The 24,180-nt window shown below is 38.9% G+C and overlaps 1 protein-coding gene and 1 long non-coding RNA gene across 3 annotated transcripts; one reads left to right on the forward strand and one right to left on the reverse strand.

Annotated features, from left to right (window-relative positions):
• The first annotated feature begins 1 nt into the window (after position 1).
• On the forward strand, positions 2-9,975 carry LOC108273650 (uncharacterized). The gene is made up of 3 exons (XR_001814335.3): positions 2-305; positions 9,286-9,412; positions 9,890-9,975. It is a non-coding gene; the product is annotated as an uncharacterized LOC108273650 (long non-coding RNA).
• On the reverse strand, positions 380-23,674 carry si:ch211-180a12.2 (uncharacterized). Of its 2 annotated transcripts, none has more exons than XM_017482998.3 (13): positions 23,546-23,674; positions 15,708-16,001; positions 13,896-14,195; positions 12,378-12,683; positions 12,094-12,204; positions 10,571-10,732; positions 9,831-10,109; positions 9,586-9,636; positions 9,207-9,464; positions 8,204-8,557; positions 7,189-7,458; positions 2,708-2,959; positions 380-1,300 (listed from the first exon to the last, which is right to left on the reverse strand). In XM_017482998.3, the coding sequence occupies exons 1-13, from the start codon at positions 23,595-23,597 to the stop codon at positions 1,275-1,277; spliced, it is 2,715 nt and encodes a 904-aa protein (XP_017338487.1). In that variant the 5' UTR covers positions 23,598-23,674; the 3' UTR covers positions 380-1,274. The 2 variants fall into 2 exon arrangements, with proteins under 2 accessions (XP_017338487.1, XP_017338488.1); XM_017482999.3 differs by having other exon boundaries at positions 385-1,300; positions 9,831-10,106.
• Positions 23,675-24,180: the final 506 nt, after the last annotated feature.

Genomic DNA, 24,180 nt, shown 5'->3' on the forward strand with positions numbered 1-24,180 from the left:
TGCGAGGTGATACTGCACAGTTAGAGTAAGCAGATAAGATTTGTTTTTTGTTTTTTTTCTCCATAATTTTTTTTTTGGGGAAAGTGTGAAACCACGCCTTATTCACTGGAACTAACAGACCATGAGAAGCCCGAATCCTAGCAATGGAAATTTCAGCCCTTTTCAGTGAGTCAGATCAATCAGCTCAACTCATCTAAAAGAGCCGACTCTTTCGGTTCTTCACAGCATTTCCCTTCCTCAAAGCTGTTCAAACTCGTTGATCTTACTCATCTTTCTTATCTACTGTACTCTACGCTCTGATCTGAGTAAGTGCATAACATTAGCCTATACTTTGCATTGTCTTTATTATAAAATGTTTGTTTTTTTAAAAATAAATAAATAAAACCGTCATGCTACATGTCGCCTTGACAGACGGTGAAAATTCCTGCAATATTATACTCCTGTGCCTGCTACATACACTAATGCAAAACGCTGGAGTCTTTACTGTTGAGCACAGAACACATTTTCAGCAGAAAGCATTAATTATGGCGCTTCAGATGTGGGAGTCGGCTCCCAGCGTTCATTTGAAGGATCCGGTTCAAAGAGTCGACTCGTTCGAAAACGGCACTTCAGTAGTACTCGAGAGGGCTCTGAGAGGGGCGTGAAGAATAAATAATTATAACTGTAAACACATTTACAAAACTACTTTTATCAGTTATGTTACTTTCATTCAGTTTCATACTTCATAACAGAAAAAAAACTGCCACTGCCCAGTTCCTCAAGGTCTAAGAATGACACTATAGGTCAAAATTCTTATCTTTTGCAAAAAAAAACAACTTTATTATAACTAACATGCCATACACTTCGTCTCTGGCTTGCTCGTTAGGGACAAATACATCCATTTAAGTTTTTTATTCTGAATTCATATATTCCTTTAAAGCTGCTTTGGGACAATGTCCATTGTTAAAAGCACTATACAAATAAAACTGAATTGCATACACAACATAAACGAGCCCCCACCCTGCATTTACATTAGTGTTAGACATCAGGACATACCACCAATAAACAGTATTATATTAAACAGATGCAGATAAACAACTTGTCATGCTGTTTTGACATTCAAGCTAAATTCAAGCTTTAACATGTACAGAACATTCTTCATAATGTGACACTTTTGTAGAATTAAGTCATTAGTACTAAAACTGAAATACACAGTATTATAAGAATTAACATAAATGAAAAATAATACATGCTGTAAGTGGAGTTTAAAAAAAAAAAGGCATATTACTTCATTATTAGGACTGTACTCCCTCTTCAGGCTCTGTAACAAAAGCATAAAGCACATATTTAGGAAAATATTTTGAATATGTACAAAAACAAATTATTAACACACTTGTTAGAGAGGAACAATTCTAAAAATGTAAGAATTGTATGTGCTTGGTTGAAAATTTATATATATATATATATATATATATATATATATATATATATATATATATATATATATATATATATATATATATATATATAACAGATATGATATTCATGTAATTTTGGAAAATTCTAATACTGAACAAAAAGGCGGCTTTAGACACAGTCACAATGCTTATTTATTCACCCAGTCTTTATGAAGATTCCTAAGCAAAGTAAAAAAATAAGAGTGTTTCTATAAATATCATTTATATTCTTATAATCTATAGTCCCCGCTGAGAGTATTTGAGCAGCAAGGCTAATTCTATTGTTTTTACTATCTCTCTCACTCTCTCTCTCTCTCTCTCTCTGTGTATATATATATATATATATATATATATATATATATATATATATACAGAGAGAGAGAGAGAGAGGAAGCCAATCAGCACAGTGCTGTGGGTGCGTGCATGTGTGAGTATGAAATAACACCACTGAAACGCGAAAGCCAAAGAATAAAGCGCCTTTTGAATAAAGCCTGCCTCCAATTTACTCATCCCCTACCCGGACCTGGGAAGTGCTACACTGTTTTGTTTTTGTTTGTTTTTGTTTGTGGGGGTGTGAGTGTTCACAGCTCTCACAATGTTTCTGTCATCAACTGCTGTTGTTTTCCTTGGCCAGCGTGTTCCACGTCTGGTTGTTAGTACACCAGTGGTTTCTTTCTTTTTCAGGAATGAAATTGTTGGATTGGCTGTGCCCAAGGATAGACGGCTAGGATAGATTTTTTTTTTTCAAAATAGCTTGCTTTTCTCCCATAGACAGCTCTCTGGTTTTCATGTAGGTTTATCCTTTTAACAATACATGCAATCTTCAGAGGCTAAACTGGGGCTAAAACCAAAAGTAGGCATTCAGAGCTATTAATTCTTTAAACAATCAATTTAACTGGGCAGCAAGAAACACCTGTCAGTCACATGCTCCAATATTTTTGATCACTTTAAAAAATAGGTGGGTTCAAACAAATGGCGCTATGTGCTAAGTTGTTTAACACATTTAGATGTAAATATCGGGGAATGAAAGCTGGAATTCTGATCCATCATCGCATTTTCATCTTTTGATCTCAAACTCAAATGTACTCAGTGTACAGCAAAAAAAACATTTAATTGGCCTTGCCATTCCAATACTTTCAGAGTATTAGAGTGTAGATTAAAAAAACAGAATATATTGGGTGAATTTAAATCGCTATAAACTCTAAAGAAATGGCCTGATTTAATAGATATCGGTAATAAAATGATGCTCGTGTTAGCCACATGTCAGTTACCTGTCCAGGTGCAGTAAACAGGCAGGTGAAGTGCAGGATGGGTAATCTCCACTGTGACTCTCAGAGACTCTCTTCCTTCTCCCCCCATATATACTGTGTTTATGTACAAAGACTCAAATTCATTCTGTCCAGCATCTCTTGTGGTTTCCTCTTTGAAGTCTGGTGTCATTGCAGCTGTTTCTGTTAGCTTCTCTTGTCCTCTTTCACTGTACGTCGTCTCATGTTCACTTTGCAATACTGCAAACTGAGAATCTATTAAACAAACATATTACATTTACATTACATTTATTCACTTAGCAGACGCTTTTATCCAAAGCGACTTACAAATGAGAAAGATACAAGCAAATCTTTTCAGTATGGTTTTATTTTACTAGGCATGGCAACATGACACTGATTCTTCTATCTACAGTTGGTTCCTTGTAACATGATTGCTTGTACCAATGCACAATTCTCCATTATTTCCCTGATGTCTAACATTGCTGTGAAGTATAAAATAGGAATCTAGTTATAGGACTTCGAAGCAACTGGACTCGTTTTTCTTATGGACTGCACAATTGACTAGTCTTGTTTCCTAGGTCTTATTTACAGTGCATCTGGAAAGTATTCACAGCGCTTCCCTTTTCCCATATTTTGTTATGTTACAGCCTTATTCCAAAATTTATTCAATTCATTATTTTCCTCAAAATTCTACAAACAATACCCCATAATGACAACGTGAAAGATGTTTGTTTGAAATCTTTGTAAATTTATTAAAAATAAAAAACAAAAAAAGCACATGTACATAAGTATTCACAGCCTTTGCTCAATACTTTGTTGAAGCACCTTTGGCACCAATTACAGCCTCAAGTCTTTTTGACAATGATGTTACAAGCTTGGCACACCTATTTTTGGGCAGTTTCTCCCATTCTTCTTTGCAGGACCTCTCAAGCTCCATCAGGTTGGATGGGGAGCGTCGGTGCACAGCCATTTTCAGATCTCTCCAGAGATGTTCAATCGGGTTCAAGTCTGTGCTCTGGCTGGGACACTCAAGGACATTCACAGTTGTCCTGTAGCCACTCCTTTGTTATCTTGGCTGTGTGCTTAGGTTCGTTGTCCTGTTGGAAGATGAACCTTCGCCCCAGTCTGAGGTCCAGAGCGCTCTGGAGCAGGTTTTCATCAAGGACGTCTCTGTACATTGCTGAATTCATCTTTCCCTCGATCCTGACTAGTCTCCCAGTTCCTGCCGCTGAAAAACATCCCCACAGCATGATGATGCCACCACCATGCTTCACTTTAGGATGGTATCGGCCAGGTGATTGGTGCCTGGTTTCCTCCAGACATGACGCTTGCCATTCAGGCCAAAGAGTTCAATCTTTGTTTCATCATGGTCTGGGAGTCCTTCAGGTGCCTTTTGGCAAACTCCATGCAGGCTGTCATGTGCCTTTTACTGAGGAGTGGCTTCCGTCTGGCCACTCAACCATACGGGCCTGATTGGTGGAGTGCTGCAGAGATGGTTGTTCTTCTGGAAGGTTCTCCTCTCTCCACAGAGACATGCTGGAGCTCTGTCAGAGTGACCATCGGGTTTTTGGTCACCCCCCTGACTAAGGCCCTTCCCCCCCAATCGCTCAGTTTGGCCGGGCAGCCAGCTCTAGGAAGAATCCTGGTGATTCCAAACTTCTTCCATTTACAGATGATGGAGGCTGCTGTGCTCATTGGGACCTTCAATGCTGCAGAAATGTTTCTGTACCCTTCTCCAGATCTGTGCCTCAATACAATCCTGTCTCGGGGGTCTACAGACAATTCCTTGGACTTCATGGCTTTGTTGTGCTCTGACATGCATTGTTAACTGTGTGACCTTATATAGACAGGTGTGTGCCTTTCCAAATCATGTCCAGTCAACTGAATTTACCACAGGTGGACTCCAATCAAGTTGTAGAAACATCTCAAGGATGATCAGTGGAAACAGGATGCACCTGAGCTCAATTTTGAGTGTCATGGCAAAGGCTGTGAATACTTATGTACATGTGCTTTTTTTTTTTTTTTTTTTTTTTTTTTTTAATAAATTTGCAAAGATTTCAAACAAACTTCTTTCATGTTGTCAGTATGGGGAATTGTTTGTAGAATTTTGAGGAAAATAATGAATTGAATCCATTTTGGAATAAGGCTGTAACATAACAAAATGTGGAGAAAGTGAAGCGCTGTGAATACTTTCCGGATGCACTGTAATTATTGCTTTACTGAAGATGATTGAAGAATGATATACTAGAAAATATCTTTGCTTCTTTGTGCTGTTAGGGTTCAACATTTCAATATTACTTCCCTTCATGACAGAATAGAGTGAGCAGGTGTCAATCATTTTCTTGTATTTGAACAATTATGCATACAGATTTGAACAAGCAGTAGCACCATTGGTAGATCATGTTCTAAGACCATCTTAACACACACACACCAAAGAATTATTTTATGATGTGCTTTTTTTCTGTGACAGCAAAATCGTGTTACAAATCATACAGTGTAAAACTTTAGTGCTATTGTGACCAAATGCAGAAGTGTTAGAATGTTATTATTAAAACCTCAGGGTGTGAGCGTTGCTGTGACACTCATGTAAAAGCCACCAATATGGAAGTATAATAGTGCCAAATGTCCTCAAGGCAAAATGTCATGTTGAATTACATAAATTTTTCTGCCCAGCAATTTGACACAAATTGAAAAAAAAGCCAAACAAACAAACCTCACAGCAATATAAGTGCTTGAATTAGTTTCCTCTGCAATTCATTGGGTGTGTATATTTTGATCGAAAACAAAATTCCACCATTTAAAATTCAATGCACACATATTCATTTTCCTAAAATACAGTTCCAAAATATTCAGTTGTTAAAATACCATCTTCATTGTTTGTCAGGTAATATTTCAACACATTATTTTTCAACCTCAAAAATTCAGGTCTTAACATCCGGGTCTCAAAGGAAGAGCAACGGATTGCCAATACTACTGTAACATGTTACTCTGGGCCACCCCCTAGTGGTGGGATTGTGCAGACACGTCACAGGAGAATATGAACCTAGCAGACTAGAATAGTAGTATCGGCAATCCATTGCTCTTCCTGTGAGACCCGGATGTTAAGACCTGAATGATATTTTGGAACTGTATTTTAGGAAGGTGAATATGTGTGCATTGAATTTTGAATGCTGGAATTTTGTTTTCGATCAAAATATACAAACCCAGTGAATTGCAGAGGAAACTAATTCAAGCACTGATATTGCTGTGTTTTTTTTTTTGTTTTTTTTTTCCCAATTTGTGTCAAATTGCTGGGCAGAAAAAATCAAATACTGTTATTGCGATACGTTTTTATTCCATTTATGTAATTCAACATGCCATTTTGCCTTGAGGACATTTGGCACTATTATACTTCCGTACGAATGGAAAAATATGTTTATGCATAAAATGTTTATGCAAGCTCATTTTCACTGAGCTCAGATTGATGACATAAGGACAATGCGATTTTCTGTAATTGCCATTTGACACAGAGAACACATTATCATCTGCTATAGAATTCAAGAGGGACCATCTCATACAGTGTGAAAAGTAACAATCTTAAAAGACTGCTGTAATCACACTCTTAAACAGGCATGAGTAGCTTGCTAACTAGCTACGGGTGGAAAGAATCATACATTTTTATTGATATGGTGTTAAAATTTTAATATCAATATTAAATTTTGAATTATTGCCCATTGTATTGTTATACACAGCTTCATTCACTAATGGTTTTGCTGTTTTAACCGTATCATGGTCTTTTGGACCAATTCAAAACTTGGGGTCTACAGCAGTGACCACATGATCCCTTTGGGTTCATCTTACAAAGTTTTTAAATAATGACATACTTGTATGGTCTTTAAGATGCTGATGCTGTGTTACAGCTATTTTGCCATTTTGTTGTGGAGTTGGACTTTTGGGGCTGTTTTTGATCTGTTTGTTTGGGATTGTGTTGTGTTTTGTGAGGTCTGGTGGTGCGTTTGCTCCTGGGTCATGGGTCACGTGTGATGTGGGAGGTGCATATAACGTGGGTTAACCTTCCAACAGGCGCGGATGGAAATGGAGAGCTGGGAAGCACACCTTTTTTGACCATGCTCCTGCACGCCAATTCACAATAACTCATTTTATGTTAAATTCGATAGTAAGGTTTCATTTCAACAAGTTTTCATTCATTATTTGTTTTTGTCAAGAAAAATAAAGGACTTTTCATCCAACCCTGGTTCCCCCGTTTCCCCTGCATCGAACAAATCGCCGAGACATGCTGACAAAGATCACTGAGAGCATTGTGATAAGGTTACAGAAGTTAACTCTACTGCGTTAGGTTATCTTGTATGTTGCACTACAATATGTTTGACTCGAAACAAGTTCAGATTTCTTCACTTACTATTACTAGACATTTAAAAATGACCTTAATAGACAGAATTAATCCCATAACCTCTCATAACTGATCACATGTATAGCCTACTCACTACATGGATGCCCATTTTGGAGATTTTGAAAGCTGGCTTCACGTCCTTGTGGTATTTCAGACTTCACCAAAGCACAGACACTGTGTAGCTCTCTTCCTGCTTTGTCTGTCACTTTCTCTGTCTCTCTGGAGGTGAGTGGGGTGAGAGTGGAGCCCCCTGCAGCCCACTGCAGTTTGGGATGTGGAAGGCCACCAGACACGCACAAGGAAAACACCCCCACACCATCATTATTCCAGTTAACAGACAAGGACGCAGGGATGGAAGGAGCCACTGATAAGAATAGATAAGAAAGATCATGAAACACATGAAAAGTAATCAAGACTATTTTAGTAAATACATAAAACACAGTAAATTAATATTTTTATGTAGTACAGCCATAATCTCTAAGACTCCAACTTCATATGAACTTAAATCTGTTTGTACTGAAAGAAAAATTCCTGTAAGGAAGGACAAAACTAGTAGAAGGATTAATTTATCCTAATCTACACAGTGAAGCATGGTGGTGGTAGCATCATGCTGCGCGTTACCCTTGGCCTCTCAGTTGCTTCTATGACTAATCTCCTCTTTACTGGCTTTTGGTGGATGTCCTCCTAAATACGAATGTAGAAAGGAGGGTGAATATTTATGAAAGCCACTGTATATCTGCATGTCCTGTTTATACACTGTTTACTTATCACCATTTGCATTACTGGTACTCTCATAATACACAGTATTCATTTTTATCTTATTTATTGACCCATTTAGTACAGCCATCAATATAAGATAAGATAAGATAAGATAAGATAAAATAATACTTTATTAATCCCCAGATGGAGAAATTAGGGTGCAGGATATATGATACAGGATCATACATAGCTGCTGATATCAGGCAGTATATATTTGGATGTATATTGATGAATGAGGTATTTGTGTTTGAAAACTGATGAAATAAAAACTATTATTATTGCGTAGGTTTTTGGACTCTAAACTATTCCTGCATGACAGATTTCATCAATGTACATTGAGACTGCCTTACCAAAGTGAGAGTTTGTCCAGACTTGTTCTATGGGCTCGAGGAGGGAGCAGTGCTCTACTCTGCACACAATCTTTCCATCCTTATCTACATCCTTCAGCCCGTTCTCCACTTCCGTTAGCACAGCCATGGCTCTAAATGTCCTCAGCTGCATCTGAATTGGCCCGCATACTTCCACCAGCCCTTCCTCTTTTTTAATTTCCATCTCCCCATTGTTGCATCGTTTCAACCATTTCACTGCAATGTCAGGAGGATAGAAGCTTGTAATGCTGCAAGCCAGTGTTAAAAGTCCCTCTTGTGGGCTTGTTGGGTCGCGAGTGCAGATGATTTCTGATACAGTGGGCTTCTTTATGAACCCTGGTACAAGGAGAAGGAAAGGAACTATATTATCAGCCATACTTGTATATTAATTCCTGCCATTAGAGCATAAATGCATAAATAAATACATGCATAAATAATACATACACAATAAATATGATTCAAAATTTTAAAAAAAGGAAGAAATATGTTGTTTACATGCCACTGAATATATGTAAGAAATTTTACACCTAAATATTCAAAGCAAGCAGGCAAGCAAACAAACAAACAAATGAATAAATAATAGTTATTTACGCAATACTGTATATATGTAAATGATTAAAGAAAGAAGGAAAGAAACTGTTATTTACATGTCAGTGAATATAGGTAAGACGTTTGTCATGTAAACTAACTGACTAAAAGCAAACAAATAAATAAATAATGCGCTAGTTATACACCACTGAATACACAGTATGTAAGAGGGTTTACGCCTCAATTTAAATATAAATAATTAATTCAATGATTTAACAAACAAACGAACAAAGTGTTACACACCACTGGATATGTGCAAGAGGTTTCACAGCTTAAAAGAAATATACAGCTAAAGTAATCAAACAAACAAACAAATAAATAATATCTGTTATAATATAGTGTACAGTATATGTTTACAGGACATTTTTACATACATCATTAGCTTGCATGATCTCACCTCTGGTCTTTCGTGTGATAGGCTTTTTGAGAGACATGTGATGGACTGTAACCCACACTGCAGTTTTTCCTCTCTCCAGCTCGGTCTTGGGTAACCTGCACTGGCTCCTGGCTGAGAAGAAGCCTTGGGCATCGGGACGAGGTGCTGCCAGGGCTGAGGGGACAGCCACAGGACACAAATCTCCCCCTTCACAGAACCAGCGGAAGGTGATGATGTCTGGGTGGAAGTGGGAGGCCTCGACAGTCATTGTGACAATACCTGGAGAAATGATTGACTTTTACTGATATGTTTTTGGTTGGTATGTGTGTGTGTGTGTGTGTGTGTGTGTGTGTGTGTGTGTGTGTGTGTGTGTGTGTGTGTGTGTGTGTGCACCTCATACCTGTCTCTTCATTTGGCTCTGAGAGTCGGATTTCTGAGACCTCAGGTGGTGCTGGACAAAATGAATTAGTTAATTAATGAAAAGTAATGCACACAGTCAAAAAAAAAAATAATAGTAAGGGAATATGTACATGAAAACAACATATAAGATTTTTTTTTAAATTGCTTGTTTTTGAAAGAAAAAGTTACACTGCAGGTAAATATGAAATATATAAAAATCGAAAATGTAGCAAGTTGCTTCCTTACACAGAACAGTAAACTTCTCTGACACTCTCTCCATCACTATCTTGTCTTTCCCCTTATAGGAAATCTGGCATTTGAAGACTGCCCCCTTATGAACAGACAGGTTAGGGATGAAGGTGAAGGAGGAAAGGAGCTGTTTGGTGGGGCCCGTCGAGTGCAGGGGCTTCCGCGTGTGCAGTTTGTAATAACCTGGAGCAGTAGCGGCCAGCAGAGGGGCTTTTTCTGACAGCACTGTTACATGGGATGTCCTTGGAGTGTGACTTCTTGAGCCATTGCTTTCTTCTCCACAGGAAGAAAGACAGACAGAGAGGATGAGTAATGGTCTGTCGTTAGTCCCCATTGACAATTTTCATACCATGTTACTTGGCTAATGATTTTCACAGTTTAGATATTATCATGATTCATTCATTTATCTTCAGTCACTGCTTTATCCTGGTCAGGGTCGTAGTGGAGCCCTCAAAATGAATCAATAGTCTGCATTCACAATTCTTTAACATTGTTAATCATATACAGTAAATCCGTATTTGAATAGGATCAATGTCTAGACGTCTAGTGAGAATGTAAACAAGTTTGACTCTTATCTGGGTGTAACTGAGGATCTGACTGCACTGATGCTTGTTGTGAGAGAGTGTGTGTTTTGTTGCATGCTAATTGACATACATGTACACACTCTTTATAATTAAATAACACATTAAATATTATTTTATTGCTACCTCTGAACGTTTGTTAGTGGAGAGAGTTACCTGTGTAAGATGTATCTGCTATGGGGACATCATTGAGAAACCAGATAGTTTGGACTTGATCGGCTCTTCTGCCTTCTATGCTGATGGTGACCCGGCCTTTCTGTCCTACCACCACCCTCGGGGGCAGAATGATGCATGACACACTTAAACTTTTCTGCTTCTCTACAAGGAGAAGAGAGGCATTTGGAGATGTTATAGCAATTCTTTGTTAAGTCCGTACATAAGTATAGAGCAGGGGTGTCAAACATATGGTTCATCCATGTTCTAAGGTAAAATCATCTTGTGGGTGGAAATTGAATTGAAAGATAAAAAAAAACAACAAAAAAAAACAAGTCTCGATTATTCCACTAGGGGGCAAAATATAGCAAATTTAGGGCCATAAACCCAACTACTGACAAAATGTTATGTCTTCATTAGCAGGTTAAAGGTGTGACTATGTAAACATATATCTTTCCAAAAGAACTTGAGTATTTCAGAAACTGGGTTTTTCATCACAACTCTAGTCTTTGTTTACACTGTATGGTGAGCAGCTGTTCTGCAGACAGAAATGTCTGAGTGAGAGAGAGAGAGAGAAAGAGAGAACCTGTGAACAAGAGAATGCATGTCTGAGTGTGGTATAAGAGGAACTAACTTGGTCTTATGATGCATTACTTTTGCAAAAGACCAAACTGACCTCAACTTCAATCATTGCGCAACTTCAAATGTAACATTTTAAGTTCCTTTTGCACCCGATATTTTTTGCAACGTGTAAACCACAGGTTCTACATGTTGCAACCTTTTTTGTTGTTGCAAGCATCATAATCTTTGTAGGTGAAAGTGACTATCTTCGAAGGGCATGGCTCCCACAAAAGTGCCCCCGGAAGTCAGTGAATGAGCAGTCTTTCAACTTTGTTGTTGTCGTAAGTGAAAGTTGATTGGCTGGTTGAACGTTGATATTGGAAATGAAAAATGATGATTTGCCAAAAATTATAATAGTTAATATTAGAAAATTAGAAAAATAATAGTTGATTCACTGCACACTGTTATATGTATCATTTTTAATCTTTGGTTTGTATCAATGTATCAAGTCTTTCCAAGTCAAAGGACTTTAGTTGAGTCAAAAGTCTTCTTTGATTATGCAAAGTTGAGTCGAAATTTGTGACTTGCATCCAAGTCAAGTCCATGTGACTCGAGTCCACAACACTGGGAGCACAATAACATGCCAAAGCTTGAGGTGGATGAAGAACAGGGCTACCTTGGGCACAGTGTCACTGAAACTGCACAGTTTTTGATGTGTTACTGGTCTACTAATAACACAAATAATAAATTCGAATAAATTTCTTTGGACCTGTCCACTTGATATTGGACTGTGTATTGTGGCCCATTGCCTAAAATGAATTTGACACCCCTAGTCCCTGGTATAGAGATTCATAGCAATCCAACCCCAGACGTCCAACGTCCAAGTTTGAGCAGTGGCAACACAAACCTCTATAATGACAGGAAAAACTAGAAACATGTTCATTTGTTTCTCCATGCTGTCTCACCATCTCTCCTCTTCCAGGAGAAGCCAAAGCAAAGCAGTAGGACAAGTACCAGGGAGATGATCATCATTGACACTGAGGCTTTTGCGGATTTAGTCAGAACAAGCTTCTGCACTAAGAAAGAAGGACAATAAAACACTGATGAGAAGCCAATACTTATTAAACATTACAAAAGAGAATAAAACATGAAAAAAATGACCTCAGTCTTAACACTGTTCTCAATGCTGATGCTCTTCAGGAATCAGGTACAAAGATCATTAAGTGAAAATCATATTTATGAAACTTACCCAAGGAATCAGCAGCTGATGGGTCGATGGAGCTCAAAACTGGTTGGGACACATGACGTTGCTGAGCTACACACTGCACTTGTCCGGCTGTCTCTCTCTCGTCTAAGCTGAGAGTGTGAAAGCGAGTCATTCTGTACGTTCCATCATTGTTCTGTTGGATCTGAGGAGTCTCAGACAGGACAGTGCCATTCCTGAGCCACATCACAGATACATTCTGTGGGTAGAATCCGTTGATTTCGCACGCTAAAGTGAGTGGGGATGAGCGTGAAGAGGATGGCACAACAGACACGGTGACTTTGGGAAGGACTGGAAGATAGGAAAAGTAAGAAGATTGAAAGAAAGGAGGTCAGACGAATTTTAGTGTCGTGTCATCCCGTCCCACACACACATATATAATGGGATGATACTGTATATGAACATGTACATAAGATTAAGATAACATCAGGATTAAAGTTTATAGATGATAACAGGAACTAACTTGCTTCAAGGATGTTCTGCAACATTAACTGTAACTATAAACAGATTATGACACATTGTTTTAATATTTAAAAGAAACTGTTAACATGGTATAATAAAACGGAACAGGGCATGCTGGTCCAATAACATTCCAATAACAACATATCCTATTCCTCTTATACCACAGCATAAAAAAAATCACCACGGCATATATATATATTTTTTTATCTGTTTATGGTTACTTTTAAACTGTAAAAAGCAAAGCCCTCTGTCCTGAAGACTCTCCTATGTGAGAAAACTTAAAGGAACTGCTTTATCTATATACGTTTTTATTCTGTTTAAGTGGCATGTCTGCCATACAAGCCCTTGTGTAAATTGTTACTAGAAATGATTTTTCTCACAGCCAACACTGATACTGTCAGAGCTGCTTTTCATTTGAACTAATACCTTCTGACACACCCAGAACAGAGAATTCACCAGTGCTGTGATATAATTAAGCAATATCACACAAGCGAGAGTGTGGTTATACTGAATATCGGCATGGTTATCGGCATAGCCATAGGCATGAGGCCACAGACCTTCAGTATAACCGCTTCAATTGCTATTGCTTTTATATAGAACAATTTTATAAATAAGAAATTAATATCAAATAACTGACATTTCTGACATAACACGGCCAAATAATTTGTTTACTTTGCGGAAATAAATCCCGATGAAGTCACGCTCACTGATAGTCTGTCAGCTAGCTGGCTAGCTAGCTCACATTGATTTGTACCTTCGTGTAAAAGATGCAGCCGGTGAACTTGGTTTCCCGTCTCCCTTTTCATCCTTATCTGACAAGCTTTCATACTTTAACTCAGAAGTTAGGTTCATGAAAAATGTATAATTTATCATTGACTACTACTTTATAAAAGAAAAAAAAATTGTTAAAATGTCGCTTCCCTTTTTAAAGGTTTTCTTTTTACATGTTCCTGCAAAAGATATGAATAAAGTGAAAGACACACTTCAAACATATAGACTCCAGTGATGATCCCTAGGCTATTAGTAATAATAGAAACTCACTGGTGATGTTTATTCTGAACTCTCTCACAAGTGGTTTCTCCAGCGTTTCATGGTTCACCACACAGGCGTATGTAATGTTTCGATCAGCAAGTTCAGGAAAGAAAACCAGCTGACTGAGACCCTCATATAGACCATCCTCTGTGTAGTTTGTTATGGATTTTTGAGGATCTCTGATCACTTTGCCTGCTCGTGTCCAGGAGAATGTGATGTTAGGAGGGCTGAAGCCTTTTGCCCAGCACTCTACTGTGCTCTCTCGCCCCAACACCACCTCTGGAGAAGGCACGGATACAGACGGCGGAGCTGCGAATGAAGAAGAGTGGGACTTAGGAAAACGTGTATACCTGCACATTCATATATTTATCCAATCAGCCATTTTAACCATGGCATGGTTGCTGGTGCCGGACAGACTGGTTGGAGTATTTCAGAAACTGCTGGTCTCCTGGAATTTTCACACACAACAGTCTCTATAGTTTACACAATATGGTGAGAAAACAAACAAACGATAAATCAAAACAAAAAAGTGAGCAGTAGGTCTTTGATTAGAAACAGCTTGTTTATGAGAGAGGTCAGTAACGGGAACGGATAGATGGATTCAAACTCTCAGAAGGGCTAAAGTAGCTCAAATAACCACTCTTTATAACTGTTGTGAGCAGAAAAGCATCTCAGAATGTACAACGTGTTAAACATTTAGAGAAGACCACATCAGGTTCCACTGCTATCAGCCAAGAACAAGAATCTGAGGCTACAGTTGGCACAGGTTCACTGAAACTAGACAGTTTGGAAAAGATTGGAAAAAGGTTATTTGAGTTACTGTAGACTTGCTGTCAGACTGAACCAGTCTAGACATTATTCTCTGATCAACAAAGCTTAGAACTGCTGCTCACTGGATTAGAAATCCGTTCTTTGTCTATGTTAGTGTTTAATTGTCCAGGTCATTTTAAGTGACTAGACTTGTTGTAGCGCATATCCTAGAACTGATGAAGCTTCTCAGTATAGTGATGAAACATCTTCAAAATTCTATCAGAAGTCAAGTCATCATTACTTGCTGCTGCTGGACATTATGTTATGTCTGTATCTTATGTCTCTTCTTCTCTACGCTTATGTGTGTTTTTATATAGATTATATAGATTAGATTATTCTATATAGGAATATAGATTTCATGGCTGATTCCACAATTGGGGTTCCATTTGTGCACCACTGAAATGAAATATACAAATATATATGTAAAGTATATTTAAAAGATAATATTCTTGTCCATGAGTCATCCATGATAGGTTTTGAAATTTTTTCTGATGTCTAAAAACCTGTTTCCAAAACTCAACCCAGTTACCTGAACCCATTCACCCCTGTGAAATATTTGGAATATTTTGGAATATTCCACAAGTCATTGGAATTTTCTGAAGATCAAGTGAAGAAAATTTTTAATTCTTTTTGCTTTATATGAAATATTGTAATATTGACAGACAACCCTTTTACCCAAATTATAGATTGAAAATAAATTATTAAAAATGTGTATAATTAGTGAATAATTAGAATGTCCTTACTGTCTTTATGCCATTAACATGGATGTTAGGTAACCACATTTTGGTTATTTGGTGTTTTTGCAAATTCTAAGCTAAAAAATTCAACCTTGTTACTCATTTAAGAGCAAAATGCAGCCTCTGTTATCTTGTAAAAGGATATTGCTGCCTAAGACGGTAAAATAAATGTAAAAATAAAATAAAAGCTTTATTTCGTTAAAAGATAATTAAGAAATACAAGGCACAAATCATGGAATCATCCTCACAGTGATATGTAAATCATATAACTTACCCAAAATGATCAGTGTGACATTGCTGACGTAATTGGTTAGATTGCTCTTTACATGGCACTCATACACCCCCTGATTGTGTGGAGTAGCATTATACACCGTCTGGGGAAAAAATCCATTGAATCCACTAGCTGACGTTGTCAGGTTATATTCACTTCCTGTTTGATTATTGGATGCAATGACGGATCCGTTGAAGAACCAGGTGATGGTGAGGAGCTCATCGTTGTCCGGAAGATGGAACGAACAGGGCAGGACAACGGTGGAGCTCAGATGAACAAATATCTCTGTGGGAAATACTGGGAGGCAGAAGACAGAAATGGACGGAGATAATTAAACATCACTCACGTACAAACCACAACTTTGAAACAAAGGAATTACATAATGTTACAACAGATATTAGAAGAAAACAATTTGAGTTGATTGATGTTCTATGTTCAGTGAATGTTACTCTTCTTCAATCACTGATTGATTGCTTTGTAAGTGCTTGTAGCTTGACTGAATAATAGCCAAAGCATAATGCACCCAGAATGACTTGGATATGAATATTTCTAGGCAATATCTGATGTCCAGTGATGCAAAAGATTTATACTATGATTAAATAAATTAAATTTGGTTTAAACTTTGGATAACTTTTCCACCACACCCACTCTTGTAATTAGACACTTGTTTGAATTAGGTTTATTGTAAGTGTTAATGAGAAATGTAATATTTTTTATGTAAACCATACGTAATAGTTTTTCTTAAATCTAACCGACCACACATTCCATTCTTTTCAAGCTCGACAATGTTTAAGGTGCTCTGCTGCTTATTGCAAAACGGTTCTGAGAGAGGTTTACAGATCCGCGGGCCAAGCACAAACAGATCATGGGCTTCAGTACAAGTTGGGTTGGTAAAAGAATATATGTGTATACAGTATATGTCCAGGCAGAACTACTGTATCTACTAGCAATTCGTGTTTATTGCAATGAAACATGACTGCCCCCTACTGGTCTTGTATTTCCTGTGCCCGCAGATCACGCATGATTCTGAGTGATAATGAAATCGTAGGATCCCGTTTCCTTTGACGTGCATTTTTAATGGCCACATCTGTACATTACCCACAATGCTGTTCGAATATCTGCTGAGATTTAGCCATTGGTTCATCTCTAACTAGAGTGACACACTTTGCTCAGGTTCTAATGCTTCAACTTTCATGCTAATACTGCCATCAAAGCCATGACACTGGTAATCTTATAGATCACTAGCCATGAGTCTCTTCTGTAACTCAGAAGCTCAGGTTCATATGGCCACATTGCATCTGGAACGCTGAGTCCACCATTTGCTGTCTCCATTACTTCTACATCAGATTTCCCACTGATCATGTCTGGAAAATGGTGGGTGAGACAAGAAGCTCTTGCATTTTACTTTTTAGGAGCTAACAGTGAGACTTAATTGTTTGATTCCCGTCCACGTGATTCCACATGCCGAAGTGTCCTTGGGCAAGAAACTGAACCCCAAGTTGCTGCCGATGGCAAGTTAGCGCCTTGCATGGCAGCTCTGCTACCATTGGTGTGTGAGTGTGTGTGTGTGAATGAGACACAGTGTAAAGCACTTTGGATAAAAGTGCTATATAAGTGCACCATTTTACCATTTACCATGGTCCTGGAGAAACTACATTTCATTCCAATGTATGCTATGTGACAGTGGGCCTCCATACCACATGCGCAATCTGCTACATGCTCCTCACACTACTGCCACTATGGTGCTGAATGGACAGCAACATTTCAGCATGGACCCTGACTCAACCCTCTCTGTTGACCCCCTTCTAAAACACCTGCTAGAGACCAACCTGCACCAGCAGGGTGTCACCTAGGAACTGTCAGGAGGGCTCCAAGCAGCCCCAGAGGAACTGCTATCCCATCTCAACCTGAATTTGGCCACAGCCACCCCTCTCCTCGTCTCCTGTCAAGACACACAAAGTCTTCTAGCCGAGCGGACAACGATGTAGAGGCCTACTTGCACACTTTTGAACGGATTGCCTCCTGTGAAGGTTGGCCTAATGGGGACCAGGGCAGGATAATAGCACCCCTCCTCTTGGACCAAGCCTAGCTGGCCTACTATGCCTTCCAGCCAGTGGATGCTGCCAACTATGACTGAAGGAAGAGATCCTAGTGTGCTATGGATTATACCACACCAACACGGTGGTGGAATTTACCAAATGGGCCTACAGCATAAGACCGGGGTCACCCCGAGGAACCAGCTGGACACCCTACTGTGTACAACCAAGAGGTGGCTGTAATCAAAGAGGCTGAGGTAACTGAGCGGGTGGCCATGGACTGGTTCCTAAGATGTCTACCACCAGAGGAATGCAAGTCAGTTGGCATGTGGTCTTCTGGAACCTCCAAGGAAATTGTTGAGGCACTGGAATCTGCTCTGGCCACTCCAGAGAGAGTACTTCCCTGGCCTCGGCCATGATGCCCCACCCTGGCACAAAGGCAATAAGAGAAGAGACTAGTAAGGCTGCCCCGACTATGTCAAACCACTGTAGAAACTCATGTCCAAGCCGAACCAGCCAAACACCCCTGATGACCCCCTGCTACCACCTCCCATGCACCAACAAGCCTTGACTAGCTGGCTGTGCTGTCCAAGCTTGCTCTCAGCCCCAAGCTCCCACCATCACAATGAAATTAGATGGCACACCCATTTAAGCCATTATAGGCCTGGGCAGCACTGTCACCCCGACCTACCCATTAGGGACATTAGGGTGTGCGGGAGTATTTTGGTCTCATGTGTATGAGGATGTCTAGGAGGTCCCTGCCTCTGAGGTCTAGGTTGGGAATTGAAGAGGTGAGTGGCCATTATCATTCATTGATCTCTGAATTACATGTCCCTCCACTTTCAATTCAATTCAGTTTTATTTGTGTAGCACTTTAAATGTATTTTTTAAATGTATGAATTTATCAGTAATGAGCAAGGTGAAGGTGGCAACAAAAAACTCTCTGAGAAAATATGAGGAAAAAACCTTGAGAGGAACCAGACTCAAAAAGGAACCCATCCTCATCTGGGTAACAACAGAAAGTGTGATTATAAATAAGTAAATCCTTTCTATAAATATGCTAATACCACATGGTCAAATAGTGCAATTGTGTAACCAGGAAAATGGCTTACACATGTAAAATCCTTTTACATGAAGTCTGTTTTGTTGAACTTCTCCACTGTTCACTGATGGATACTTGAGTGCAAATCTGTTTGTGGCAATTGTAGTCCTAGCCATCATACCATAACTGTTCATATGAATTGAGGTCCAAAGCTATCTTATGATTTTTAAGGGGTACCATCCTCAGCAATCTCAACGAGCTTTAGGCTGCACCATGTGCGGCATCCTCAGCAGCAGCATGTGACTTCTAATTGATGAGAACTCCAACCAGAAGTAGGTCATCATGATCTATTAGACAGGTCTAGAGAGCAGAAGGGGTCAGGATCACTGGCATCTCAGGAGTAGCATGTGTACCTCAATAGAAAGAGAAAGGGAGAGCAAGGGAAAGAGAGATTGACTACGGTTCCCTGCAGTGCCACCTTCAATCCTGAGGGCCATGAAAGCCCACAGATGGCAGAGATGACCTCAATAGGACCCAGCCCTGGCTTGCCCAGCATACTTGGCCCAGGAGGAAGGGGACAGCACTGACACAGGAGCAGAGGATGAGTCTGACAATAACAGTAACCTGCTCTCCTCTGTGTAATACCAGGCAGCCACGGAGGGCAGTTTTAGACAGGAGCAGGAGGATGACCATCTGAAACACTAGGGGGCAGGTGTTAAGATTGAGGGAGAGAATCAGCAGGGCAACTAGGCGTTGCCCAACTTGAATTTCCTGTTAAAGGAAGGGCCTGCTTTACTATCACACCCAGTTTTGGGGGCAAGCATGCGACCTCCTGGTTGTCGCCCAATCCAAAATCGACCTGCTGATGCACCTGGCCCACTCTTGCCCACTAGGCATCCACCTGGAGGCCTGCAACACCCTCAAAAAACTAAAGGACTGCTTCCAAGATTCAAGATTTTTATTTGTCACACACACAATAATATACCATATATAACTTGCAGTGAAATGAAAACCTGGCCTATTCCTCTTTAAACTGCGCATTAAATACTAAATTAAAATAATTTTAAAAATCTGACTGAATAGAAATAAAAATAACTTATAATAATAAAAAAGAAAATATGAAACATATGTACAGGACTTTGCAAAAGGGATACTCAAAATAAGCAGGCCTGGCATGGATGCAGAAGTATGTAACTTATGCCAGCAGAAGTTCACACTTTCCTCACACATTCCACTTCCCATCATTAGCGTTCCCTTTCAAAGGGTGGGCATGAGGGCTGCTACCAAAATCTGCATGGCGATATGAGTACATATTAGTGATTGTGGTCTATGCCACCCAGTACCCAGAGGAAGTCCCACTCCGGAAGGCCACCTCCTGGAACAATGCCACTTTTCCTCCTTTTCAGCTAAGTAGGGATCTTCAAGGTCCTCTTAAGTGCCCAAGGTACGCCCTTTGTTTCCAAGTTATTGTCTGATGTCTGTCAGTTATTGCAGGCTAAGCAAATTAGGATGTTTGTCTAACACCCATAAACAGACGGCTGCTTAAAAGATTGAACCAAATGCTGAACAGAATGCTGCAGCAGGTGGTAGACCAGGAAGGGAGAAAATGGGAAAATCCAAGATGCATCCACAGGCTTCATCCTGGTCGAGCTTCTCTTTGGAAGGAGACCCCGAGGACTCTAGATGTGGCTAAGGAAGCCTGGAAGGAGCAGCTATCCCTGTTCTGTTCTGTAATCGAGTATGTCCAAAGCATGCAGGATCAGATCGACCGGGTAGCTCCCATTGAGAAACAACACATGAAGGAAACACAAGCAGAACAGAAACGGATCTACAGCCGACAAGTCCAATCTCAGCCAGGTGACTGGGTGCTCCTCCTGCTGCCAAGGGCAAATTGCAAATTCCTGGCCCACTGGCAGGGGCCGGCCCGTACACGATTCTCAAATGGGTGGGCCCAGTGAACTACAACAGCCAAGTATGAGAAAAATTACAGTTTCTACACTACTGTCATGGACCACAGGAGAACACATGGCCACGAGGTGGAATGGAGGAATGGTGCATGACTGGGGAGAGCTAATCACTGCACCTCCTCACCCTCTCAGAGGAGACTGGAGAGGATAAAAGGGTGCTGTGACCACAACATTTGCTGATTCTTTAACCGCACTACCCATGGAAGAATTCCGGACCTCCCACCACCACATCCTGCTGACGGTCCATACCACACCACCCTGCCAACCGCGACCGCCACCACGCTCCATTTCAATACATCCTTTACTTGCCTCTGCACTTGGAGATAGCATCCCATGCCCCTTCTGCACTCCCACTGTCTGTGTCTGTGCTTTTCCTGCTGCTGCAGAGTCGCTACAACAAGCCATATATAGGAATAACAATAAAAACTCATTTGATTTTCCTGACTTGGAAAAGATATAAGCCTGTATGTGCAGACAGGAATGGTTAAAAATGTGTGGCCAAATTTGTCCACAGCATGAAGAGCACTTTAACCTGTTACAAAATGGTGAGCAATCAGTATCTGTTAAATTGAGATATTTACATATTATTTATTTCAATTCAGCAGTTATGGATTTACAATTAGATATAGTTACAAATAATGAACAGGAAAAAGGAACAGATAAAAAAATGCATTCACTTCTTTCATTTGAATACATTCAATAAACAAATGAAAATATTTATTTAAAATTTAAAAGAAAAAAGAATTTGTGTGACAATTACAGTACGTGTTTTTAGGCATTTCTTGTTAGTAGCCAGTTTAGATTGTTATTAATTTTGTATTCATTAGTGAAGCAAATATTATTAAGAAACATTTACATGTATGTCTGTAATGTCTTTAAAACTCTAAGATACTATGTACTCAATCTTATCTTGATATGAGAATATATTATGTTATGGTGTATATATTTTTTTACCTAGACAAATTAAATATTTGCTTGCAGAGAAGGACAAATAACCAAAAATGATGGACTGATTTACACGACAATTGACGAAAGCTGCACAAGCTGAAATTTTGCTATTACCTCATTTGTGTGGTTTATATACTTTGAATGAACCTTTCTCGCTTTAGTTAGGATTTGTAAGGTAAAAGCCATGCTCTTTTCCAATTAATATTCATGATTAACATGTTCTAAATTCCATAGTAACATAGTCAAATAAGCAGAGGTGAAAAAAAATAATTGCACTGTGAAAGATCATAGAGAAAGAAGTATTCTCTCTTTTAACTAATTAATACACATAAAATGTGTACCAACTAAGCAAGACCACAAGCTAACAAGATTTTAAAGTCAAATTTGATTCACACTTGATCATAAATACACAATCTGACGCACAGTAGCATTGAACATTACCGCCCAGTTAAAGCCCTATTCATAAAAGACATGAGAGTTGTCTGATGTTTTTATATATGCCTAGGTGGAATTACAACGCTATTTGCACACTGCTCAGTACAATAAAAAATTGATGACTTCTGTTGTGTTGGATTAACCAACAGTAGGATAAGAGCCATTAACCTCTGTATTTCCATTACACATTGTTGTTATCTGATCACCTCTCATAACGAAGGGATGTAACACCGTAAGTCCTTGACTTAGTTCCAAGTGCAAATTACACCGTCATACTCTTTTTTCTTACCAGCAAATATTTATTGTTCTCGTCAATTATTAAACTACTTGAAGTCACTCACTGTTTATTAGACATGTAGTTATTCTTCCTGCATTTTGTTTACTATGAAAACCTGACGCAAAAACAAGGAAAAATCAGGAAAATGAACTCTATCTTGATGTGAAAGAAAAACTTTGAAAAACTTGAGAAAAAATGATGAATGTCAACTAATTGACCTTTCAAATCAAGCAAAATGAAACATTGTAAGTATTGCTTCAGTTCTGTGCGATACTAATGAACTTTTACAGTTAAGATTGGATTCATGGTGTGTTGAATAAATTGATGTAACCACTGATAAGGGACTCAATGAAGTAGCTGCATGCCAAGAATTAAGTGAACATTTGCAGACTTTAGATAATATGATAGATCAGCAACATAGGTCAAAATTGATTAAAGTGATAAAATACAATGGAAAAATACTGAAATTAAACTCTTTCTTGGATACAAAAACTGACATAGCAGTTATAACATGATACTTTATGTCAGGTAAAGAAAAATGCCAGCCCTTCCATATAGTATATACAGGGTTACCATGATCCTAGTTGTCAATATGAGGGTAGGAATAGTGTTAAATGTAGCTCGTTCAGTATGCAAATAAATCATTTTCCATAAATTATTCTTAAGCTCAAACTGAGAACGATATATATGTATCATATGCACATAGCCATTGCTTTGAGAGAATATGGAGAAAACAATTACATGTTTAGCAAGATAAACAAACAAATAAATGTATGTATGTATGGCTGATTTGTCACAATATTATCTGTCAGAGATTTTATTTTATTTTATTTTATTTTTTACAAGTAGACAAGTTCTGGTGCTCAAACTGGATAAAATTTCTACCTACTTTACACAGTTATTTTAGCACAGATTAGTATATATATATATATATATATATATATATATATATATATATATATATATATATATATATATATATATACATATATATATACTGAAGTGCATTGCCACTGACTGTGATTGTATGCTAATAATCACATTGCGATATAGACACTCCCACAAATCCCACCTAACACTGCCTTACGTGTTTGATTTAACCAGAACAAAATGATGATCGCATTTGAAATACTCACCCTGTTTTATATGACTCAGGAAACAGAAACACAACAGGACTTTGAACTTCATGGCCCTTCATTGATCTGAGGACGCATACCTTATCAACAACTTTTTATTTTTCTCGCTCTCTCTTAGATAGTGACACACGCTTTTATAGTGAGACGGAAGAGTGGGCGTTTTTGGAGTGGGCAATAGAATCAGAACCCAGAAAGAGGAGTGAACAAACTGCATATGTAATGATCAGTCCTCACAAAACGCTGATGGAGGCTAAACAGGGAGAAAGTGAGAGAAAAAAAAGGATAGAAAGCAAAAAAGAGAAAGCGAGAGAGAGAGAGAGAGAGAGAGAGAGAGAGAGAGAGAGAGAGAGAGAGAGAGAGAGAGAGAGAGAGAGATATTTTAGGACAGTGGTCACTTAAAATTCAACCTGGCCGCTATCCAGCATTTTAGGCTACTTTATATTCACGGCGTATAGTGACCCAGCTGAAATCCTCGTTCCTTGGTGACCTCACAGTGATTAATTACATGTCCAGTCCCAGTATAACAGAAAAATGACTGTAACTTCCAGGAAGAGCTGATCAAGGAGGAGAAAAACAAATCAAAGAAAGCAGGGATGTGTTCACACCTGAACATCATTCACTAGTCCTACTGTCTG

Source organism: Ictalurus punctatus, chromosome 13 (assembly GCF_001660625.3).
Source record: "Ictalurus punctatus breed USDA103 chromosome 13, Coco_2.0, whole genome shotgun sequence".
Taxonomy (NCBI): domain Eukaryota; kingdom Metazoa; phylum Chordata; class Actinopteri; order Siluriformes; family Ictaluridae; genus Ictalurus; species Ictalurus punctatus.

What these genes read in the sequence shown, in the direction of transcription:
- si:ch211-180a12.2 (XM_017482998.3), bottom strand. Translation starts at nt 23,597, where the DNA reads ATGAAGTTCAAAGTCCTGTTGTGTTTCTGTTTCCTGAGTCATATAAAA. An exon ending in AGAGCCAAATGAAGAGACAG is followed by an intron (nt 9,465 to 9,585) that starts GTATGAGGTGCA and finishes TCATTTCTCCAG; the next exon opens with GTATTGTCACAATGACTGTC. An exon ending in CTGGACAAACTCTCACTTTG is followed by an intron (nt 7,459 to 8,203) that starts GTAAGGCAGTCT and finishes TATTCTTATCAG; the next exon opens with TGGCTCCTTCCATCCCTGCG.